The 22,976-nt window shown below is 39.6% G+C and overlaps 1 protein-coding gene across 7 annotated transcripts in view; it reads left to right on the top strand.

The window, feature by feature from the left end:
* The window catches only part of CDK8 (cyclin dependent kinase 8), an 85,372-nt gene that overhangs the window by 27,438 nt on the left and 34,958 nt on the right, over window positions 1-22,976 (top strand). For 3 of the 7 annotated variants that reach the window (XM_075742130.1, XM_075742129.1, XM_075742131.1), the window contains exons 2-4: window positions 906-981; window positions 12,258-12,368; window positions 15,563-15,703. In XM_075742130.1, the coding sequence (XP_075598245.1) occupies window positions 906-981; window positions 12,258-12,368; window positions 15,563-15,703 (328 nt within the window). Of the gene's footprint in view, window positions 1-905; window positions 982-12,257; window positions 12,369-15,562; window positions 15,704-22,976 lie in introns of those variants that run through there. The other 4 variants (XM_075742135.1, XM_075742134.1, XM_075742132.1 and 1 more) reach the window with 3 other exon arrangements.

Here is a 22,976-nt window from a genome sequence, read left to right as displayed (position 1 = left end):
TAATAAGGTTTCTTATGTAACCTGGAGATTTGAGGCTGTGCGAGTGCTCCAAATATCGAAGGCAATACTGTTAAGTGCCACATCCCCCAGGAGTGCTGTGGATCCTAGCCCACAAATGGGAAGGACCAGCACTCCATCTCTGAAAAGTTGGAGCTCTTTGAGGCTGAGGATGGGCAAGAGGTCAATGTCATCTTTTGCTGCAGTGTCTCTCTTCTTCATTTTGCTTTTGGTAGCTGGAGTTACTAATAGGCTTGCATTTTAAATAAATGACTGTAAGGTACATGCTGATTAAATGGAGTGGTTGTGGTGTTTTTCAGTGTTGTACTAAAGCTGAGCAAACATTTCTCTGGATTCTTCAGATTGGACAGATATCTCATGTTTGGGGTTTTTTTTAATTAATCTTGGTAGTTTTATAGGGATAAAATTTTAGGGCTCTTCTTGTGACCTAGAGGAAAGACAAGATGTTAATATGTTGCTTCTGGGCTACTCAAGAATTCATCAAAATATGGGGAAGACTTACTGTGTCCCAGAGTAATACATTCATGGGAGATGTAGCCCTGGCTAGACTTATTTCTTGTATGTACTAAATGTTTGCTTTGTTTTCCCCTTCATAAGAGAAAGAAGGAATAAAAGAAATGTCAATCATTGTATTTAAGAGTTTTGAGGTTTTTTTTTAAAATCCCTATTTATGTAGTGAGAGCAAATTTATATTTCAAGTTTATCAAGGTAGTGTGGTTAGCTCATGGTTTAGTTGGGTATACAGACATTAAACTAGTAAAGAATCAAAAGAAAATAAGATGCAGAATTTGTATTAATTAGAAACTGTCCTCTGAATGGTGGTGAAGAGCTCACATTGAATTCATGGTGCAATTTTTTTTAAAAAAACTTCTTTTCTTCTTTCACAGGAAAGATGATAAAGATTATGCTTTAAAGCAAATAGAAGGTACTGGAATTTCTATGTCTGCATGCAGAGAAATAGCAGTAAGTAACATTAGTTCTTTCTACTAGCAAACAGACTTATTAAAAGTATTGATTTGAGTGCATGCTGGGTTTTGGTTGCTGAATCATGTTATTCTTTTATTTATTCTATTTTTATCATAGAGGTATAAAATAAGTACCAATGTCGTGGAAGATTTTGTGCACCTGTTATGTTTGCTGTCTAAAAATGACAGTGTTTTTGAGTTACAATTTACTGCCTGCCTCAGGGCAGATTAACTTTAAATGCAGCGGTTTAAAAACATGATTAGAGTTAGTGGCTTAAATTACATATTTGATTTGACTTTTGCATTAGTACTTCTGTTGCTTTCCTGAAGAGGTTAGTTCTTATTGGCTCATAATGATTAAAACATGTTAGCTTCTATTGAAGTGAAGACTTCAAACTAAGCTGGTGGTGTTGCCCGGGAAGCTGTAATACATTCGTGAATATTATTCAAACATTTTCTTAAGTTTTTGAGGTTTATATTTGTATGTTCCATGTTCTTAGAAACTGGTGAATAATGTGGTCTAGTTATGGTTTGTCACAAGCTTCCAAAGAAATACTGGTAAAACCAGTTTTCTGAAGTTTAACTGTTCTATGTTCTATGTTACACTGCTGTGTGGGTTTATTTTTCTTGAAATGTTTCAACTGAAATTGCTTACTAAAAGGAAATGCATGTATATGTGTGGGGGGAAGCAAATAGTTTCTTTTCAGTCCATATCCCTCAAGAACGAGGACCCTAATTGCATTTTTGTTGATGGAGATGAGTACCAGGCTTTCCTACTTTGTCGACTTCTGGTTGGCTTTGTGATTTCAAACATGTTAGTCCTTGAACTGAGTGAGGTGAAAAAAAATATTAAGTGCAAAGAATATTCCTCAGAAGCTCTTCGTGTCCATTGATGAAAGCTGAGCCTCCCTGCTGTTGTAGACATCCACTGCAAACTAAAGGAGCTGAAAACAGGGTCTTAAATTTTTGCTAACTCAATTTCTGTCTATTAAAAGAGCATCACTAACCTGACTGACAGCCGGGAAGGATTTGGCGTTGTTGCATGGCTTGAGGAGTGTTGTGTAGTTGTTCCTCATGGGCAGCAATGTCCCCGGTGGTGACGGGAGAGGAGCAAGAAGCAGGGAGGCTTTCTCCTTGCTCTGAGCTGCTGCAGCCTGTGCCCTTTGAAGAGAACAGCAGTACAATGCAGGACTCATGTGGGAGGAGAGGACAGGGTTAGTGGGAGAAGGAGGGGAACGTACTGAAGACAGCAAAGATGCCAAGAAAGCAGGTATCGAGCAAAGAGGGGAGTAGAGCCCAAAAGCAGGTGTAGGGGTGGAAAGAGTAACCTGAAGCAGCATTTCTTGAGCTGTTGTTGACTTTGCTTCCAGTTATGCTTCCAGGCTTGCAACTGCTGGTACCGTGGTTGAATTTTCCTGCAGTTGAATTAATAATTCACCATCGGCTTCTAGGGTTTGAATCTCTTTCCCTTGCCATTCTTTTGATGTTGCTGTTTGGAGTTAACAGAATTTTCTCCCTGAAATGTGTTGTTCATTTTAATTCTGTTAACTAGAACTCCTCTCCCCGCTTCCCATCAATTAATATTGTAAAAGGAGTATGGAGGTGGATCAAATTGAGGATAATAGCCATACTGTTTATATTGATTACATGAGTATGTGTAATGTATATACAAAAATGCTACTGAGTTAATCAGCAGTGTTGTACCCTAAAACGTCATCGGTACATCTAATTAATAAATTTATCTGTTGTCATACATAAAAGTCAAGGCTGAATAACAGACTTTGTTACAATGTGTTCTGGACTACCCCAATTAATGCATTTTACGAGCATGGTGGTACCAAGAGAAACTAGGATGACTTGGTTTGCATTGAGTTATATCCATTTCAGTTTCTCTCAAGAGCTGAAGCTTCTATATTTTACACTGTGGCTATCTGGGAAGAGTGCAGTTTGATAGACATCCCAGTGAAACTCTCCCTTGTTTTTACAACTCTGCAGTGGCTTTTGTCTTGTTTATGATGACTCACTTCAGTTTTGCACTATTGAGTAACTTACATGTTTAAAAATGTCAGTAACATACTTTTCTAAGATGTCTATTTGATGCAGACACCTGAGCTGAAAAACAGTGTCAGATCTTCAGAAAAATAAAATAAGTATTGAAATACATCAGTTACAGGCGAAAGTTTGAACTAGATCAGAGACCTGAGTCGAAATGGTTGAGTGAGTTATGGGATGAGCTCAACCTATATATGTATATGAAAGACTTCCTACAGCATGAGAACTTAGACTTCATGTTCAAGAACCTAGCTGTTCTCTTACTCTTTTGAAATAGCTTTTTTCAGTGATTTTGTGTAAACCATGCTTTAACTGGTAGAATTAACAGTTATAGTGCTAATTTATGCTAATTGAATCTTTAATATCAAGATAGTTGTAGTGTTGTATTCTTCCTTATCTTCGCCCCCATTCATCTACCATGGTAAGCATTTGTGAATCCTCCCTCTTCCAGAACCTTAAATGAATGTTTGGCTGCTCATCTCTTGTTCTCTGCAGGCATGTGTACTCCCTGGGATTCCGGATATCTTTTTTGTGATCTGCACTTGCATTTCTGAGGATTTAAGCAGGCACTAAAAACTGCACATGCATCATACCAAGAGATGGATTTGTATTAGATGGGAGAGCAGAGGGATAGAATGGTGAGAAGGTTTGTATAAAAGTGTACAAAACACACAAGCCCGAACACTTGATTCCTCATCTTCTAATTTAATCACAAGGAAGAAAGTCATTAAAGCCTGTCCACCTGGAATAGCACAGCAAATGGTATTTCACAGTTCACAAAGCAGGAGACTTGTTCAAGGCTATGGGAAACTGGAGCAGTTAACCAGGCTTAAAACAGAGCTTCAGGATTTTGAGTTGGGCAGTTTCCTATGCAGGAGTCTTAGGTTTTAAAGTAATCAAGTGACTTTCTGACATTTTTCTTGTTGATTAGCATTTTTCATTCAGTTTTAGCAGGTTGGCAAGTATGTCACTTGCCTATGCTTCCTTTAGTCAGAAGTTGCTTGGGTTGTTTTGTTTTTTGCTTTTTGCAGGACTTTCATGTAGCTTTGTTTTTCTGGTGCCTGGTTTGGTTGACAGAAATATCCCTGAAAAGCTTGTTCGTATGTAAAAACACCACATAGTATTTTTTTATATGATAGCATTATTTTTTGACTTGGCTCTGAAGTCGAAGCGCTAGATATGTTGGCAGACACTCTGTGGTAGAAATACTGAATGGGACAAAGCATGGCTGGAGTGGGTGATGCTGTACTCTGCCTGTCTCCTGTCTGTGTGGTGTCCTTCAAGCAGCATAGCCGGCTTGTACAAGTTGGAACTGCCTTGAGGCTGCTGGGGCTGGGACAGAAAACTGCAGAACAATAAGTATGTGGCTTCTCTGATATTTTCCACTCTTTAGGACTGCCTTGGAGGAATTTGGGCATTCCTAGGATTTTGTGGTTTCCTATTATAACAAATGCAGGCTGTCATCACAAAAGGTGATGTCTTCTGTGTTGAATCTGGTGATAGTGTTGCTGAAGGATGAGGAAGTTCATCTTCACTGAAGGGAAAATGAACAGTTTTGTTTTCTGTTGTGTGAGGAAGGTGAGTTGAACCATCCTTTGGTCGCACCATTACTTAATGTAACTCACAGGAGGTGGTAGGAACCTGCATGAGTGGTTTGGGTATAATGCAGACTTGTACCCAGATGTTCACATGTCTGAGCATTAACAAAAGAAAGGGAAGTCTTGATTTTTGTCTCCCAGGCAGGAGGTTCAGGGCGAGTACGGATCTCCTTCTGTAACGCTGAGTTTGCAGGGAGCAGGCACGCTGTGCCTGAGCTAGCTGGTGGATGACTGCTGCTCTTACCTGAAAGGGAAAGCCTCTGCAGCAGTCCTGCTCACCTCTGCAGCTGCTCCATCACCCTGGCTTTCAGCTTCTGGATGGGAAGGTGGCAGAAAGGTAGAGGCAGAGCAAGAGCAGCAGGCCTGTGGCCCTGGGCAGCTGAGAAGGGAGCTGCCATTGACTAGTGGTCTTGGCCGAGTTAACCTCAGTGAAGGAGGCTGCTGTGGAGGTGAATTGGTCCTCCTCACACTCTGAGGCTTCCATGTCCTGGGTGACAAGAACATGTCATTACATGATTATCAGGCCTCTTTTCTGCCCTGCCAGTGGAGGGGATGGAAGAAGGGCGTGAAGGCTATTTCAGAGTTGGTCTGAGGTTGACTAAGGACCCTGAGGCAGCATGCAGCAGCTGGAGGGACCCCATGAGGCAGAAGCTGAAAACTGAGTGACTCCAGGATTCACCCTCTTTAACATCTTCCCCTGGTAAGGAACAAATGACGGTGCCGGTGGGCTTGCTGGAAGAGATCTCGTACCATCTATGCATTAAGGAACAGTATTTGGGTCTAGGTTCCTCAGGTTACGGGGGCTGTCATGTCCCTTCCACGCTAACAGTGAAAGCAGTTTCCCACAAGCCCAAACACAGAAATCATTCAGATGAGTACAATCCTCATGCCAGAAAAGAAGTAATGGTTTCTTAGCAATCTTTCCATGTGGTGAAAGGCAACAGGGTATTGAGGAGTACAAATGTGTGATTTGACCCTCTTTGGCAAGTCCAATGACTCTCAAATGCTTTAATGGTAGTACGGTAGATAAAATGTAAGTTGTGACTGATGAGTACTTTATTGAGCTATGTTACAGGGTTACAAACGGTATTCTTGAGAGATTTTGTATGAAGGAAGGGTGGTAGTATTTTTAGTTTTGTGAAAGTGGGACAAAGATACTGATTAAATGTTGGAAATTGGAATCCTCAGGAATCATAATGTTTTCTGTGAACAGCAGAATTTGACCAAGCTTGATATCCAGTGTCTCTCATCTAGATTCTTCATCCACCTCCTTACTTTCAGAGAAGCTTTAGTAGCACCACTGCTAATACTTTGAATGTGTTTGGATGTAAGAGGTGCTAATAAATACCGACTTGTATGTGTGATCATGTAAGACTCATTTGTTTTGGAAACCGCAAAAGTTAAAAGCAGAAATGTGCATTTTTTTCCTCTTGACATTTTGTGTTGTCAGCCTTCTTTTTTGTAACATTTAGAACTTTAAAAACAAAAGAATAAAATAAAGCAACAATTTCACACAGTTGTATGTTTGAAGAAGTGGAGCTTCAAAAGCATATTGTCAGCATCATAATAAATAGTGAGCAGTACTATAACTTTTTCTGTTACGTTGCCTTTGTATGCTTTTGTTTGAACACTTTTGAAAGGAAAACAGCATGTACTTTCAGCAGGTATTTTGTTCGTTTTTAGTACTATGGAATATCTGACTCATGAGAATATAAAACTGTAAAATTGTATTTACTTTGAAACAAACAGATCTTGAATCTACTGGATAGCAGCTAAGCCAACTTGGGATTTAAGAACTTGTGTAATAAAATGTATAAATGACAAAGTAGTTGAGTAGTGCTCCAGTGTTTGATAGGAAACTAAGAATAGTGATTTGAATTTTTTTTTAAAGAAACTTATTTTATTGATATAGAATTGGATGACACCTCTGGAGTCGTCATATTCTGCTCCTTCTCTTGCAGCCAAAAAAATAGCAAACTACAAGTTAAACTTGTAAGGACAAGAAAAATCTCTGAAGGCAGTTCCTGAGTCTTATTCTAGTAATGACTCTATAAACATTATTCACCCTTTAAGCCAAAAATAATCATGACTAGTTCGTACCCATTTGTACGTATGATAATATTTCAGTTAAGTAGCTCCTCTCCTGCTTTCATTTTAGAGAGACTGTTTCTTTCTCTGGCTTTGTTTTGGCAGGCTCTAAGGCTACTGGCTTGGCTTGCTGGTTTCCTGGTGGGCCACAGGCTCTCCCTTCCCCTGGGTGTAGGCTTGGGCTTTATTTGCCCTCTGGCAGCTGGAATTAATCTTCCCTGAATTGGCCAGAATTGCACATAGCATTTCAGGTAATGTCTCGCTACTGCCTGTGCTCATCTGTTGTAGTAGTAGGTCTACTGATATCTTTTCTGTTACAGGGTGACTAAATCTTTGTCAGTTGTCTTCTGGTCTGAAAATACCTTTTTTTTTTTTCCCTGCATCAACTTCAGTCTGCTTTCAGTTCCAAGTCCCTATTTGCTCATTTTCCACCTTAAGGCCATGGTGTGGCAATTAATGATTTGTTTGTTGCTGGATCACTTGGTGGAACTGATGTGAGCTTTTTTTGAAGCTCAAGATGACGAGATTTTGAATTTACACCATCAAACTAGCAAGATGACAATAGTGATGATTTTTGCTTGGTATTGCCAATGGGTTTGTGTCTAGCCATTTCTGACTGTCCTAAGCTTTGGGAGAAATGTGTTGTGTAGCACTCATAGGAAGGCAGTGAGAGTAAGGAGTTGCCTTTTCTAAAATAGCTAATGTCCTGAGACAGGACATTGGAGAAACTCTGGGCCAGGTCACCTGGCCAATTGCTCTAGCAAATGAGTCTGTGCTCGATTATAGAAGCAAGCGTGGTAGTATTGCAACACGTAGCAGGTTATGTTCCCTGTGGACCACATATAGCAGCAAGCAACAAGAGTGGGGGTGGAATGACATTTGCAGTAAAGCTAGAAACCCTCGCATACATGAAGAGCGCAGTGTCTTGGCTCATGAGAAGCATCTGTAGTGGTGGAAAGCTGTACGGGAAATGTGGGAATAGCACCGGAGGAGGAAGATCATGTTCATCAACACTTGTGCTGAGTTCAGCTCATACTTGATAGGAAAGGTAATTATTGTTAGTGTCCCTGTGCAAGACAAGATTTGTGACAGTTTGTTAAATTGCTTCATAAATAAGGGCGAAGTGGGGTAAGACAGGACGTTATTAAATAATCAACAGCAGCATTAAGGCAGCCTGACAATTTCATGCGTTATTAGGACTCTTTCATTTACTGTCCCTCAGCTGCCCTATGGCTGTGGAATGAGTATTTCTGCATTTGAAAAGGGAGATGGAGGGACCTTAGTGTGAGCCCAGGACTTGCACATGGGGATGCTGTTTCCCTTCCTGTGTCTTGAACAGTATTTATGAAAGCAAGGGCGAGACCAGCCAGGGACAACATGGGGTTGTAACACTCAAGGCAAACCAGATGTAGCGGCACCTTTACAGTTTGCTGATTTTGGTTTCTTTGAAGGTCAGTTGGGTCTTCCTTCTTTATAAGGGGCACCTAGACCAACTAATTTAAGGGAAACCTTTCTGGTTGTAGAAATGAATTTGAATCATCGTATGATATGAAAATGAAGGTAATTTACTGAGAGCTAAATGCCTAGGTTTTGTCTGCTTTTGCTTTGTGTTCTATAGAACTGAACTAGGATAGACAGAAGCAATTAGATATGAGAGTCACTAGGCCAAAAAATACCATTAGCAGGCATCATACTGATAGTCAAACCATGTTTCTTGCAGTCTGCTATTATCTTCAGTGAACTCTGTCAGCTGCTGGACACAAGGCAAGTCATCTGGTAGGAAATACACGTGGCATATGGGCTAGAGAGGCCTGTTCACAGAGAGTGAGGTTGCTGGAAATGTTGTTTGCAGCCCATGTGATGTGTTCCCATCTGCATGAGCTTTTTCTGTCCTTCAGACAGCGTTTGCATTTGTTGCTCTGCATTGCCACTGTCCTGGAGTGTTTCAGCCTTTCCAAGACAGTGATTCAGGGATCATCTGTCACCACTGCAGCAATCAGTTCCTTATTCTGATGGTTTTGCTGATGTATATTAGCCATCCTACTCACTGGGATGCTTGTGGCTGTCTAGCTTTGACCAAATGCATTGGTTTTTTTAAGCAGACTGAGAGAATATGTAGTTGATGGCTATTTAGCATAAAAGGCAAAGGCAAAAACCCAGCAAGAATGAGAAACTGAGCACAGAGCTGCACAAACCATAACGGTTGCTATCAGTGACATTAACAAAGGCCAGAACTCTTAAAACACTGATGAGGGGCCACAAAAGGAACTTCTTGGGTGTATCCTCAAAGAGATTCAGCCAGGGCTTTGTAACAGATGAGAAGGGAAAGCAGATTGCTGTGGATCTTACCCAATAAAACCTCTATCTTCTGTATTTGTAGGGGCTGCTGAGAATGTGTAAAACTTGGTGTAGGGTGTTCAGAGGAAGGGTAAAAGGTAGGAAAGGGAAGGAGATGAGCTGCCAGCAAGAGCTGTGTGAGTGGTTTTGGGTGTGACCTGCTAGTGACTTTCAATCATGTAGGATCAACAAGCAGGAGATTGAAATCTGGAGAGACTTAACATTGGAGCTGGAACTTGGATGAAAGGGCATGGTGTCTGGGTTTGGATTCTGAACAGATGTAAGGTTGCACCAGAGTCTGGGGGACCTGCGAGTACGTGTGCACGTATGTGAACTTTAAGCCTGATTAGCCAGAGTGGAGAAACGGCATCCAGGCCAGTTGTGGTGTTCAAGTTTTGTGTGGATGCCTGCAAAGAAGATGCTGTTCTGTTGATACTGTGTGGCTGGTTGCATCTGTATTGTGTGTGGGCAGAACTTTGTGTGTGCCTGCAGGAAATGCACACTCAATTACTTGTACCTTGCTTGCTACTGGCAGGATTTGGAAACAGGGAAGAACAGCAGCCTGTTGTCTAGCAGACTAGGAGGAAGGCTGTGAATCTCAAAGACCACAGGATTGACTACCCCTAGCACAAACAAAGGAGAACTACATCCACATTTCTTGCTATATGTACAGGGAACCCTTTTGCTGTTTGAAAAACATAAAGTTTCTCCTCTTTATGTCATGTTCTGGACCAGCTTTGGTGATGGGTTCTTTGTGTGTCCTCTGAGGTGGATCACACTTGATGTGAAGAGGTTGGCTTTTTAAAGTGAGTGATAGCTCCTACCTGGGGAATAAGGAGTAGGACAGACTTAAAATGCGACAGGAAGGAGTTAAAGGGGAAAATTACATTGTTCTCTAGAGCCCTGACTAGTATCTGCCTCTTTCATCCAGGAATAAATAGTCTGTTGTCTGGTACAGGTGTGTCATCTGGCCACAGATAATCTGATAAAATTTGGTATGGACACACAGTTGCTGAACTGTCAGGCAATCTCCTGGGTACAGTAGTTAATTCATCAGAATGTTTAGCATAAATTTAAGCTGTGAATTGATACTGGTTCAACAAAAAGTCCTTCACTATAAGGACTGGCGCAACGTATCCTTAAACCCTATAACCTCATTTGCTGTTAAGAGGCTGACTCCCACCAATGGTCTTTGATGCTGTACTGGGCCTGGCTGGGATGCAGTTAATCTGGTGATGTGTTTTGGATTTGCAACTAAAGCAGTGTTGATAACCCACCGGCATTTGGGCTGTTGCTGAGCAGTGCTTGTGCAGTGTCCAGGCTTTCTCTCTTTCCCGCTTTGCCCCTGCTCCCTTTGGGGAGGTAGCCTTTGCTCGGAGACCGGCTGGGCATCCGTGTGCTTGTGGGAAGTGATAAGTGATTGCCTTTGTGTTACATGTGTTGGCTTTTTTTTTAATTCCTCTTCACTTATTACAGTTTTATCCTCACCCACAAATATTCTTGTTTTTGTTGCTCTTCCTCTCCCTTCTGATGGAGGGGGGTGAGCAAGTGGCCGTGTGGGGCTTAGCTGCTGGCTGTGATCAACCTACCACAGATGATCCCCACCTGTAACTGATGAAAATTGCAAATAAGCATTTCTTGGTTTTCTCCATGCTGATTTTATGCTTTGTAGGAATTACAGGCATTTACAGAATTCCACACTTCTTGCAGATCCTGCCTTAAAATTCCTTGATGTAATGCTTTTAGTAATCTTAAGATGTTTAACATGCTGAAACTACTACCTCCTGTGTTGATTTGTAATGTTGTATTGTCTTCTCAACCATCTGTCTCCCTGTTTAATCTCATACTTGAGATGAAAGCTCTGTGGGCCAAGTCCTCTTGCTCAAGAAATGCCACACTGAAGACTCTGGTCTGTGAGTAGGGATGGGAGTCTGTCTCAAATGAAATAGAAAATAAGGAAGCAAACATATGCGGATATCCACTCCCTTTTTACTATCTCAGTAGCAGCTGAAATGTTACATGTGACAAATGTATCAGTAGAAAGGAAAGAATTTTCTTGTTTCCTTTATTATGTAGCAGGAAAATGATATTTTATTGAAAACAGATACAATCTCAGAAATAAAATGTTAATTTTCTATTTTATATTCAAACAGTAGTTCAAATTGGCCTTGGCTTTAAAAAAACCTGTACTCATTCCTTTCATTAAAAATGTCGTCATTTCTGGCAGACTGAGCTGGCAAGAATTCATCTAGCCTTGGGTAGCCATACGTGACAATCGTTTGCTTAGATAAAGTTTTTGTTTCTCTCTTAGCAATTGTGTGAGTACACTATAATTGTGACATGACCAGTAGAGCTCAGATAGACTGTTGCTGTCTGCACTCAGTTTTTGTGCTCTATCTCAGCTAGGTTTTCCTTGCGGTGGTGGTTAAAGCTATAGTTTCTAAAGCAGCTGAGCTGCTTTAATGGCTCACCGCTGCTGAAAGAAGTTCTTGCTCCTGGCTGTGTCCCTTCGCTAGCACTGGGTCTGCTGTTAGTGCTGTGAGTCATTTCAGCTCAGGAACTCAGCAGAAAATTACCGCCTTTGTGTGTCTGGCTTAGTTTTCTCCTGACCTGGGAGCTGTTTCGTGGATGGCTTCTGTGAGTGCCGTAACTGGTGTGATATATATTGTGGGAGGGAGTCAGACCTTCTTCTGTAGGTGGTGGTGACCTTGCAGATCAGCTGAATCCATCTTATAAACCACATCTTCGTTTAGCTGACTGCCTTGACAGGCTCTAAATGAGTCATCCCATTCAGCCTTGAATGGTTGCAACCAAAATGCAGGGTTTTCAGATAATTGAGAGTCAGAAAAAAATTGGATACCCCAAATGGCTTTAGCAAAGATTACAGCCTATCGGAAAGGGCAGATGCCACAGCTGGTTGTTTGCAGAGTCTTCTTGATCCTGGATAATAGTGAGGCTTCAGCTTCTAGGAGGTGAATGCCCTAAGGGGGTTATGACCTGCTTTCAGCTTTGGTTTCAAACTAATGACTGGTTCTTTCATTAAAAAAATATGTGCTGTTTTCTGTGACTTGCAGATTTCAACTTCTCTTGTTTGTATTGTAGAATATGTAGCAAAGACTATTAAAGTATTCATCTTTCCAGCCCTTTCACAACTTTGGATGTGTGGATATAACTGTTGTGGACTTTCTTTATTTTGCAGTTGCTGCGGGAGCTCAAGCATCCAAATGTCATTTCTCTGCAAAAGGTGTTTCTTTCTCATGCTGACAGGAAAGTGTGGCTTCTCTTTGACTACGCTGAGCATGACCTCTGGGTAAGGTGAATTGCTTGTAGGTACCAGGCTTAGAGTTTTAGTTGCAGAAGAGAGACAAGGTCAGGGAAGACAGTTTAAAAACAGTATAGCCTTTTGCCTCGTGTTTGTTGGAAACATTTTCAGTACTAAAGGAAAAGCAGTGGAAAATGTTGAGTAAGCTACACAGTTAATCTGTGACCCTTTAAGAAGATAAAAATCTGCATTCAGCTCTCAGTAGTTAGAAATCTAGTTAAATAAATGCAGATATAACCCTCCATTATAGCTAAAGCGTGGTGCAGGAAAATGTAATTGTTTATGCAGGTGGATTCCCTTTGACCAATGACAAACTTATTGGCTGAATAGGGCAGTTTGGCGTTTTAGTTACGTTGCACGTCATCCGTGAATACATGAAGTGAGAGTAATGCCACTGCCTATAATTGAAATGTAATTCATATGTTTCAGTGGGAAGAGCTTATTACTCAGCTCATCTGCTGAAATTTCATATGTTCAGGAGGAAGGCTGTTTATTCCTAATTACAACATACAGCTTTAAAATATAAACATGCTGAAGGCAAACTAAATTTGTTTTAAGCTATATACTCTTTTCTTCACTTAACTTAGTATTTGTAACCTTAACATCCATTTGGAATGCTTTAAAAAAAAAAAGATGAAAGTAGTGTTGCAAAGAATCCAAAATCCCATGCAACCTTGACTTCTCTGAAAAAAGGTACATGTTTGCCTTGAATTAAATCTGACGTACGTTTTGAGCATTGCTTTCAATGGAACAAGTATTGTAATACTAACCTTAAAAGATATTAAGAAGATTCATATCAAAGGGTACAACAGAGGCAATTTGAAATGAGATGGAAATTTTGATGTATGTGTTCATGTAAGACTTGTGTAGTATAAATCATGAGTTGTTTTTTCTTCTGCATGTAGTTTAGACGGACAGCTAAGAGGTACAAACCAAATTAAAACTTATTTCTTTTGAAAATGATGTTTCTTGCAGTTGGGAATAATTCAGTCTTGCCTAAGAACTAGTGTGTCAATTTTCCTTCAGCTACGCTGAATCACAGATATTTTCTCCTGGTTCAATGTCTTGGAAGTTCTGATAGTTGGTATTGAGATTTCATTGCCAAAATAAAATTAAGGCGAAAAGATTACCAAACAGCTGAAATGTTGAGACATTCTTCAGGCTGATGTACAAAACAAAACCAAAAAAATCTTGAGGAAATGGAGTAAAGGTTGTTCTAATCTGGAGAAAAAATAAGCACGTTCTTTTTTTCCACTGCTCCCACCGTATTTATGATAAGCTAAGCTGCAGAAATTTAGTAATGTGTGAGAGTTGTGGGGGTTTTTTTATTCAAAATGTGCTGCAAGGCTTTGTATTTGTTTGGAGGATTGTGATAATAGTGAGCTGTCCTTGTTTGTGTGTGTATGTTTCTGCATTGCTTCATACTTCACCAAAATCACTGCAGAAGCACCTCTATTAACACTGGTTTGAATATCAGTAACTTAGGAATGACCCTCAATTTTGACCTTTATGTGTACATGCGCACACCAGTATAAACCCCAGAACTCCCCCCGAGCTGTACCAGCTCCTGGTTGTTCACTGTACCTGGGTGCAAGAGACCTAGCTGCAGCCCCTGGGCTGGCTCCGTGCTTGGCTATGGACCGAGACCTCCAGTGCTGAGGGTGTCTAGCACAGCAGGTCTCCGACAAGGCTGGGAAAAGGGGCACAGAGTATGTTAGAGCAGGAACAAAGAGGTCCAGGAGAGCCATCTGTCTGTCTCTGAAGATTCACTTCTGTCTGACCACTGCATGAAGAATTACATTTGCTTTGGAGTCAGTGGAAGTGGAAGGCGAGAGGAGGCGAAACTTGTGGCTCAGGCGTAGGGATGCTCATGCACATGGTGCTTGGCTGACTGGGCAGGGACTGTCCCTGTTTCAGCAATGTTTCTCTCCTCCATGCAGCTCCATTTTTACCTTTGGCAGAGCAGGGATGTGCCTTTTCCTCCCAGGAGAGCCAAGCTCGATGCCTGAAGCAAAGGAGGGCAAGCTGTATGGAGCTGGGCTGCAGCCAGAGAGAAAAGGCAATTTCCCAAAGGGATTTGAGTAGTTGGGTACCTGATTGGCACCTGGAATATAAAAGTTCAGGAATGTAGGAAGAACACGTGATAGAAGTTTGGTGCCAGGTTTTGGATGGACAATATCAGGGCTGTTTTGGTGATCACACTTGTGTGGTGGTCATTACAGAAAAGAAGTGTGAGTGCATGAAAATGTTTGTTCTAGAAATCACCCCTCTCTCAAAAGGAAACAAACAGGGAAATGGTTACTGTGGCTGTGGCACGCCTCATCTATTGAAGTTAGTGGCACCTGGCGTTCAAGTGCTATGACAACATATCCTTTTAGTCTCCTCGTTGTTACTACACGTCATTGCCTCTGTCTACATTTATAATTGTTAAAGTTTTTTTTCCTGTGTCTGACTTGGTAGCTGACTTTCAGATTGATAGAACAAAGCTATAAATCTGTCCACAGCTTCTGTTTAGAGAGTACTGGGCTTTATAAGGGTATAGTAAATAAAGAATAATAAATCTGGGCTTCTAATTTAAATATTTAAAATCCCCAATACAGTTTGCAAGAATTTCTGTCTGGCATTAGGTGTTGAATATTAGTGTCATTATTACCCTAGGAGAAAACCTAAAAGTAAAATAATATAGGAATTAGGTGATGCACTTCTAATTTTATGCTGTGATATACAAGGTATCAACCTATATTAACAAAAAGAACCCCCAAACTAAAAAAAAAAACAAACCCAACCAAACAAAACCTAAAACCTCCACACTATTAAAGATCAGCAATCTGCAAGGGAATTTGCTTTGACAGTTGTATTGGGTTTGTATTCCTCATCCCACTGTGGGAGAGTGAGCGGGTGGTTGTGTGGGGCTTAGCTGCCTGCCAGGGTTAAACCACAGCAACAACGGATTTCAGTTTTGAGAGACTTCCTTGGGACAGTGATCACTTTACTTTGTATAGTATTAATTTTCTAGTACTTAAGGTACATGTTTCTAGTTTTGAAAATGGACGATGAAAGGTTGGAAAAAAAAACCCCCAACCTAAGAAGTCTGTGTAAGGAATTGCTGGCAAACTTTTTGTGTAATGCTGTAGATCAAAACATTACACTTTTTTATTTTTATTTCTTTTTCCCCTTTACAGCATATAATCAAGTTTCACAGGGCTTCTAAAGCAAACAAGAAACCAGTTCAGTTACCTCGGGGAATGGTGAAGTCACTGTTATATCAGATCCTAGATGGTATTCACTACCTGCATGCTAACTGGGTGTTACACAGGGATTTGGTAAGTGGATCCACAACGGGGTTTAGCACTGGGATGGTGATTGAGGGCAAGGATTGTTTTTTATACAAATTGCTGGGAAACAAAAATCTTTGTGCTAAGGGCATGTACTAATAAATATATATTTTTATACTGCAGTCAGGCAGCCTTGATTAGTAGAGTGAATTTTAAAAGCCAGCTATGATATGATATGCTGTCATATCAGATAGCTGTTTTCCTTTTTTGATTTTCTAAATAAACTATTTTTAAAAGTGTTCATTTAAATAACAGGCATGTTGAGGTACAGAAAATGCCTCTGGTAGTATCACTGCAGGCAAGATAAATAACTAAATATGGCATGTGTGTAGGTGGGGGAGAGGATGATTGACTGTAAGAACTGCTGGAAAAAAAAAACCCTCCCTAAAATTATTAGTTTTACTTATGAAGGTAACTTTTGAAGGCCATTATCTTCTCCTAATATTTATAATTATCAGAAATATAGCCATGCCAAATTTCGAAGGCTTCTGCAAATAAACTAATGTTTATCCAAACTACAGTATAAGTAAAACATTTTGAACCTGAGTTAGTGTTTCTTAACCAGCCAATTCTATTAAATGTTTTAAATTGGTGAATCTTATAAATTCTTTTACATTTGCCTTTGAAATATGCCCATAGCTGGCTCGGCTGGTTCTGTCTGTTGTCTTAAAATTAGGTAGTTTTCCTGACCCAATTGTCTGTAGCTCTTATTCTTAGAAGTAAATTAGAAAGAAAATGCTATCAAAGTATGATATTATCTATATATGATGCTTCTAATTACTGAAATTTCATTAGTACATGAGAGTATCATTAGTTTGACGTTTCATTCCCATGAGTCAGTATTACCGGTGCTATTCTATGCTTGGTGCAGTAAGTCTGGCTTCCTTATTACTCTTCCAGAGTAACTTTTTGTCTTTGAAATAACTTTAATAGTGTTCCTGGAAACGTAATCAATGACTAGTTATTTGTCTTCTATTTTCATGCCCAATAAATGCTTTTACAGAGTGCCAGTCTCTGTTTAAACTGATGGGAAAAGATTTCTTTGATAAATAACATTTTCAGAACTGAAATACAAAGCAGCTTTGCTTTATTAATATAATTGCATGGATATTGTTTCAAATTTGCTCCCAGTTTTAGAAATGGAACAAAAGCCGCAGCACTGAGGGGGAAAAAGTCAAAAAGATTGTGGTGGCTTTGTCTTGATTCATGAAATAGTGGAGCAAAACATACTGTAGAAATATATAGTGCATGTTACTACTTAGACACACTTTGAACCAAAATGTAATGTCTTACTCTGGTGTTCTGCCTGTGATGGTACTCTTGAGTATATTTTTAAGAGGCATACAGAAAACAAATGACCTGTCGTCAAGAATCTAAATTTTTCTGATGTTTTACTTTCTGCAGTTTTAGAAAACTTATGAACTTGCATAATTGAGTTTAAAAAGAAAACCATGCATGTTGTTAACTGGATGGCTCAGGAGATTGGTAATTTATTACAGAGCCTTTCACATCTAGGTCTGTAGCTCAAATACAGTTTAAGTTGGCAACTGCAAAAAACTATTATCATCTCATTTTCTGACCTATGTGAAATGAGTTGGTGGTCTCAGTCCAGCATGAAGTTTTCCTCCAGCAGAAAAACCACCATCACAATTGGCTATCTTTTGGTAATCTGAGGAAGAGACCAAAAGCTTGAGGCAGAGTCTGAGAGGTCTTCCCACTGGAACCTTGTCAAGCCATGTCGGTGAGAATCCTGTAAAAGCTGTGCAGGGGCTGCCTGTGCTGCCTCGTTTGTGGAAACCTTTGGGTTTGTTGTTTTGAAACCGTTCAGTTTGAGCTGAATTTAGAAGGCACGTGTTTCATGCGGGAGAAAAGACAGAATTGTATCCGTCAGGTGGTTTCTTCCTTTTATCAGGGTCCCTGGGAATAGCCTGAGCAACAGAAGGGATTCTACCCAGTGTTTTGTCTTAGCAAGACAGAGGCATATTGGTGCAAAGTTCAGCTTGCAAGTTGAGACTTCAGTAGCATGTATATTCTGATCCAAAGCAAAATAACTCGTGTTAATGCTTGTTCTTAGATGTGGGTTTCTGCTCCAGGATACCTGTAGTATTAGCCTTCAGGAATATCAGTATTAAATCATCAATTTTAACTCCTGATTGGATGGCTGGACAGATTTATTGTGTTTTTGCTACTGTGCCTTTAACGTGAAAGGTGTTGCTGTACTTTCTGAATGTTTTATGTTTCCCTAGATTTAGATGTGTACTGATACACATGCAGAGTTGCTTAAGCAACATGCTTTCATTTCATATACTAGCTGTTATAAGAGTGATGGTAGGAAGCTAAAGAATGTGGTACTTGGGCAGAAAAATCTGTTCTTTGATACATCTCTCTCTCATAGGACAAGGATTTTTTAAAAGGGTGAGAAAGGTCATCTCTTGGGAAAGTAATTATCCCCCATCTAACTGCAAATTTCTGGGTTTTGGTGCGGTTTGGAGTGTTTCTTTTGATGTTTTTTTTTTTTTAAGATGTCTTAATGTTAGGTTTTAGGTAGGTAATGGAGGTTTTTTTGAGATCTTGACTTTTGTAATCAGAAAGAAAATAAAGTAACTCATTTCTTGCTAGTATTCACAAACCAGGCAGTAAAACTTAATGGTGATTAAACCCACATAAACTTAGACTGAAATTTGTCTTCAGAATGGTGGCATCAAGGAATCTTAATTCATGTAAGATTTGTATAAAGTGAGTATATTCTGTATGAAACAGTAAAAACTGTAGGAAGACAATAGTTGTCTATTGTGTTCTTTCTTCTTCTGGTTCGTCTTTTACAAAGGAAATGCATAGAAATCTTAGCAATAACTCAAGTATTTAAATAGTTAGCTCTGCTGGTTTGTTTTGGTTTTTTTTTCTTTCAGTGGTTACAGGAAAGCCAGTTCACCACTTCCATCAGAGCAAGGGAGATGTTGATTGTATTTGTTGTCTTTGAATAGTGCTGTGCTTGAGTAGTTAGCTTTTCTGTAAGTCTTTGAAAAATACCAGTAAAATTTTTCAACAAATAAATGTCAGTCCTTTTAAAATTCTTATTTGACTTGCACATTCTTCAGCTTTTTTTAATTTCATGACTGAGAGCAATTGAAAGCAGATTGTTTATTCATGCTCTGACTGTAGCAGGAAGGAAATAAGAACACTTCATGTAATTACCACAAAGTGCATCAATTATAGTTTTAATAATATTTTGAATTTAGTTATCAAGCATGCTTGAAACATACTGCATTTTGCTGACTTCTTTTCCTGGTATTTTTTTTCCACTGTATGATATCCGGCTATTGGACTTCTTCCTGTACTCAAAGTGCTTATTCCACACTAAAAATAAGCAGAAGACTGGCTGTATATCTGTTTTCATCAATCTTCTTTCTCAATAGCATGAGGAAAGAGAAGATGGACTTAGTGTGCTTGGAAGATTTCTTCAAGTAATGGGCTCAAAATAGAGGTCCCTGTCATGGTATGGCAATTTATATACCATACCTGTTGACATCAAATAAAAATACATTTTTATTCAATATTAGTGTCTAGTAAGCCTGTCCACACAGTCAGGATCCAGTCTCAGCTAAGAGATGAGCTCCCCTCCACTGGTTTTGTGTGGTGACAGTAAGATTACTCTGCAATTTAAATTAATAATATATTAACACAATATTAAATGAATAATAGGGTTTGTACTGAAACTATTTAAAGCACTCACATGGTGCAGCAATGCTTAAAAACATACCATTAGCACCACCCCCCAAAAAACCCCTAAGAAACCAGAGCAAATCTCACAGATCTTATTTGTAGTGCTGCAGTTGAGACGCTATGATGAAACATTTTTTTGTTCCCGAATTTTCAGACTAAGTTTTCTGGGCTTGCTCATTGTGCCTGGTGTGAGTTGGTGATGAACAGATGATTTGCCACTTGGAAAGTGGAAGTAACACGGTGCCGGGCTACTGTGTGTCATTCCCCTCCTCCTGTCTCTTGCCAAAGGAATGAGATCTCTTGGCCTTTTTCCGTAACATCTATGTCCTAGTTAGTCTGGGTTTGTGTCGCTGTGGATGTGACCATTTGCAAACTAGCGCAGGATACTGCAGCCTATTTAATGTGTTCCTAGCGTGCAGCTCAGCTAACTGCTGCTGTTCAATGAGCACTCGTTTTTAATAAGCTTTCAGGCGGACGAGCTTTAATGTAGTTGGAACGTAGCTTCCTGGGACCTGGACTGTTCCCGAGGATACCTGCTGCCAGTTTGGGATTAGCGGGAACATTAAAGATGTTCTTTTAACAATAAATGAGGAGAACTCACTGCCAGCGTGTTGTTTTTTGGTTGTTTTGTTTTGTTTTTGGGGTTTTTAGGGGTTTTTTTGTAGACAACATCTTAGTCACTTTCCAGGCTTTTCTGGCTGTGAATCATTTAAGTATGTGCTTTAGGCAAAGTTAAATATATGGAACTTTTACCCTGCCAATTTACCATCTTCCACATTAGAGCTCTTGAATCCAAGGATGACTCCCTCATCAATATTCAAGGATTACTTCAGAAATACAGGAATGCCCTTCAGTCCTGCTCTAGTGCTTATAAAACTGTGGTCATTGGAAGGAATGAACCTAAATGCTTAATAACAAATAGTAGGAAAAGCTGTGCACATTACTTGAAAGAAGTTAGCAGCTTTTAAAAGCAGGCTGGTCTTCTACCATGTTTAAGTATATAAACAGGTAATAGGCATTTTTTTCCCAAAATGTGTTGTAATGACTTGGTGATTTGCTTTCACTGGAGAAAAAAACCCAAACCAACTCAAACCCAATCGCTGTTTTGGTTGTTGGCTGTTGCATTTCCCTAGATTTTTGTTTCCAAGGTGTTTTTCATTAAGTAAGTGTGTGCTTTCAGGAGATCACAAAAGAACAATGTGTCTGGCAGAACCTTGCTTTCTTGCATGGGCTGTAATAACATGCTTTCCTGTGAGTTGTTATTTACTATAATTCAAAATATTCTATAGTTAAAATTATCTAGTGTTTCTTAATGCTGCTATTTGCAGGGAACATGACTGCTCCCTCGCTTGCCTTTCTGAACATTTTCTTTATATTTTAGATTAGACTTTCAAACCAATAACTAATCCAAATGTAGACTGCAAAACTAAGTATTGAATGTTCATGTCAGTGACTTTAAAAAAAAAAACAACCAACCCTGAACAAAACCCTCAAATCCCCCCAAAACCACAAACTTACCTTTTTTCTTTTTCTTTTTTTTTTTTTTTTCCCAAAGAACTGCTGTGCTAATGAGAATCTAGTTGGCTTTTTTTCTTCTTGGACGTTGTTGGCAATGGCCTGTTAAGTCAAGCTCTTGATTGAGTAATGTCTGTCAGCTTTGTACAAATGCAGATTTGAAGCTAAAAATGCAGAGTATATTGCTGCAGGACTACCAGCCTTCCAATCAGAAAAGTACAAGTCATACTGCTTAGAGATCTTTGAATTCACCATAGAGAAACCTATAGAGATGTGTAAAATCATTGCTTCATATAAGGAAATCACTGTGAGGCCACTCTCTTTGAAAGGTCACAGCAATCAGGGGAGGTTCCTGAGGGGAAGAAAACCACATGTCACTCCAATCTTCAAGAAGGGCAGAAAGGAGGATCTGGGAAATTACATGTCAGTCACTCTCACCTTGATCACTGGGAAGGTGATGGATCAAACCTTCCTAGAAGCCATTTCCAAACATCTGAAAGACATGAAGGTGATTAGGAGTGGTAAGCATGGATTTATGAAGGGGGGAAATAATGCTTAGCCACCCTGAAAGCCTTCAATGACTAGCTCAATGGATGGGGGAGGAGCAGTGGATGTTACTTATCTTACCTTTAGTAAGGCTTTCAGCACGGCATCCCATTACATCTTTGTAGACAAACTAACGAAGTACAGACTAGGTAAGTGCACAATGAAGTGAGGTGGATTAAAAACTGACTGAGCTGATGGGCTTAGAGGATTGTGATCAGTGCCATGAAACTGAGCTGGACATCAGTCGCTAGTGGGGTGTCCCAAGGGCTGATACTGGGTTTAGTGCTGTTTAGCATCGTCATTGATGACCTGGACAGTGGGACAGAGCACACCCTTCACAAGTTGGCAGATGATTTCCAGAAGTGCCTTCCAACTTCAGGCTTTCTGTGGATGTGTTATATCTTCACCATTTGATCTGTCTTGACAAAAATCCATTATTGCTTTTTTAAAATCTAAAATCCAGCTCATGAGAAATCAATAGAAGAGAAACTGTGGGGGGGAAATAAAGTGGGAGCAGGTGTGAGTAAGAACATGAAAAATCAAATGGCACATATGGAATAAGGAACAATGTGGAAGAAAGCAGTGAAATACAAAACCTTTTCAGTGACAGAAGACATTTTTGTGATATATCTTCACTGCAGCATGATGAGAGGGAGAACATGGTGCCATTTTCCTGGGGAAAAAAGATGATGTATCCCTAGAAGTTTCTTTGGAAACTGTGCAGTCATAAAATGAAAGATACATTACTACTGGATCATCAAATTGTAACCAACTTTGGGTATGAAACACATCTGAAACCACAGTATCTCTAGAAAGGGATACCTGAGTCTTGAGACATTAAAGTATATGTCAATTCTATAGGATTAAAGTGTTAGAGATTCATATTTTTACATCTCTTGGATTAGCCCTATGTCTTTCTCTCTTAGCTGGAGTACTATTCCTACGGTGCTAAAGGTAGCACTGAAATCAAATAGAAAAGATCAATGAGAATCCACTATTCAGTCTACTTCTCCAGTTGTATTTGGGTCTTCGTTGCAAGACTTCCTGGTGATTGTGTGAATTGGCCATCTTTACAGATAACAGATTTTTTTAATTCATAGGCCACCTCCATTCAAGCAATTCTTCAATGTTAATGTAGTCTTGCATAGCTTTTTACAGGTTGATTGTCTTCAACTTCAGATCTAATAAGCAGTGCAAGGTCATTTAACAAGTTTTAATTAAGGATTGTGAAGGGATAGAGTAAAGCTCCGAAGACTTATGATAATGTGTGAGGTGAACAGATATACCTAAAAATAATTTTTATCCAAGCAACCAGTCTTTAGCAAAAAATGGGAAAACAATCCCAAAAGTTCTTGATAATCTTTTACCACACAATACTGTTAAATTCCCTTTTATAGTAAGATGAAGTGCTGAATAGAGTAACTTTTGGTAGATGTTTTTCTGATTGTAAGTAAAAAGCTTGTTTATAAACTTGATT

This window comes from Balearica regulorum, chromosome 1, assembly GCF_011004875.1.
Source record: "Balearica regulorum gibbericeps isolate bBalReg1 chromosome 1, bBalReg1.pri, whole genome shotgun sequence".
Classification (NCBI taxonomy): Eukaryota; Metazoa; Chordata; class Aves; order Gruiformes; family Gruidae; genus Balearica; species Balearica regulorum.
The sequence above is the reverse complement of the archived record's forward strand: the minus strand, read 5'-3'. Positions and strand labels throughout refer to the sequence as shown.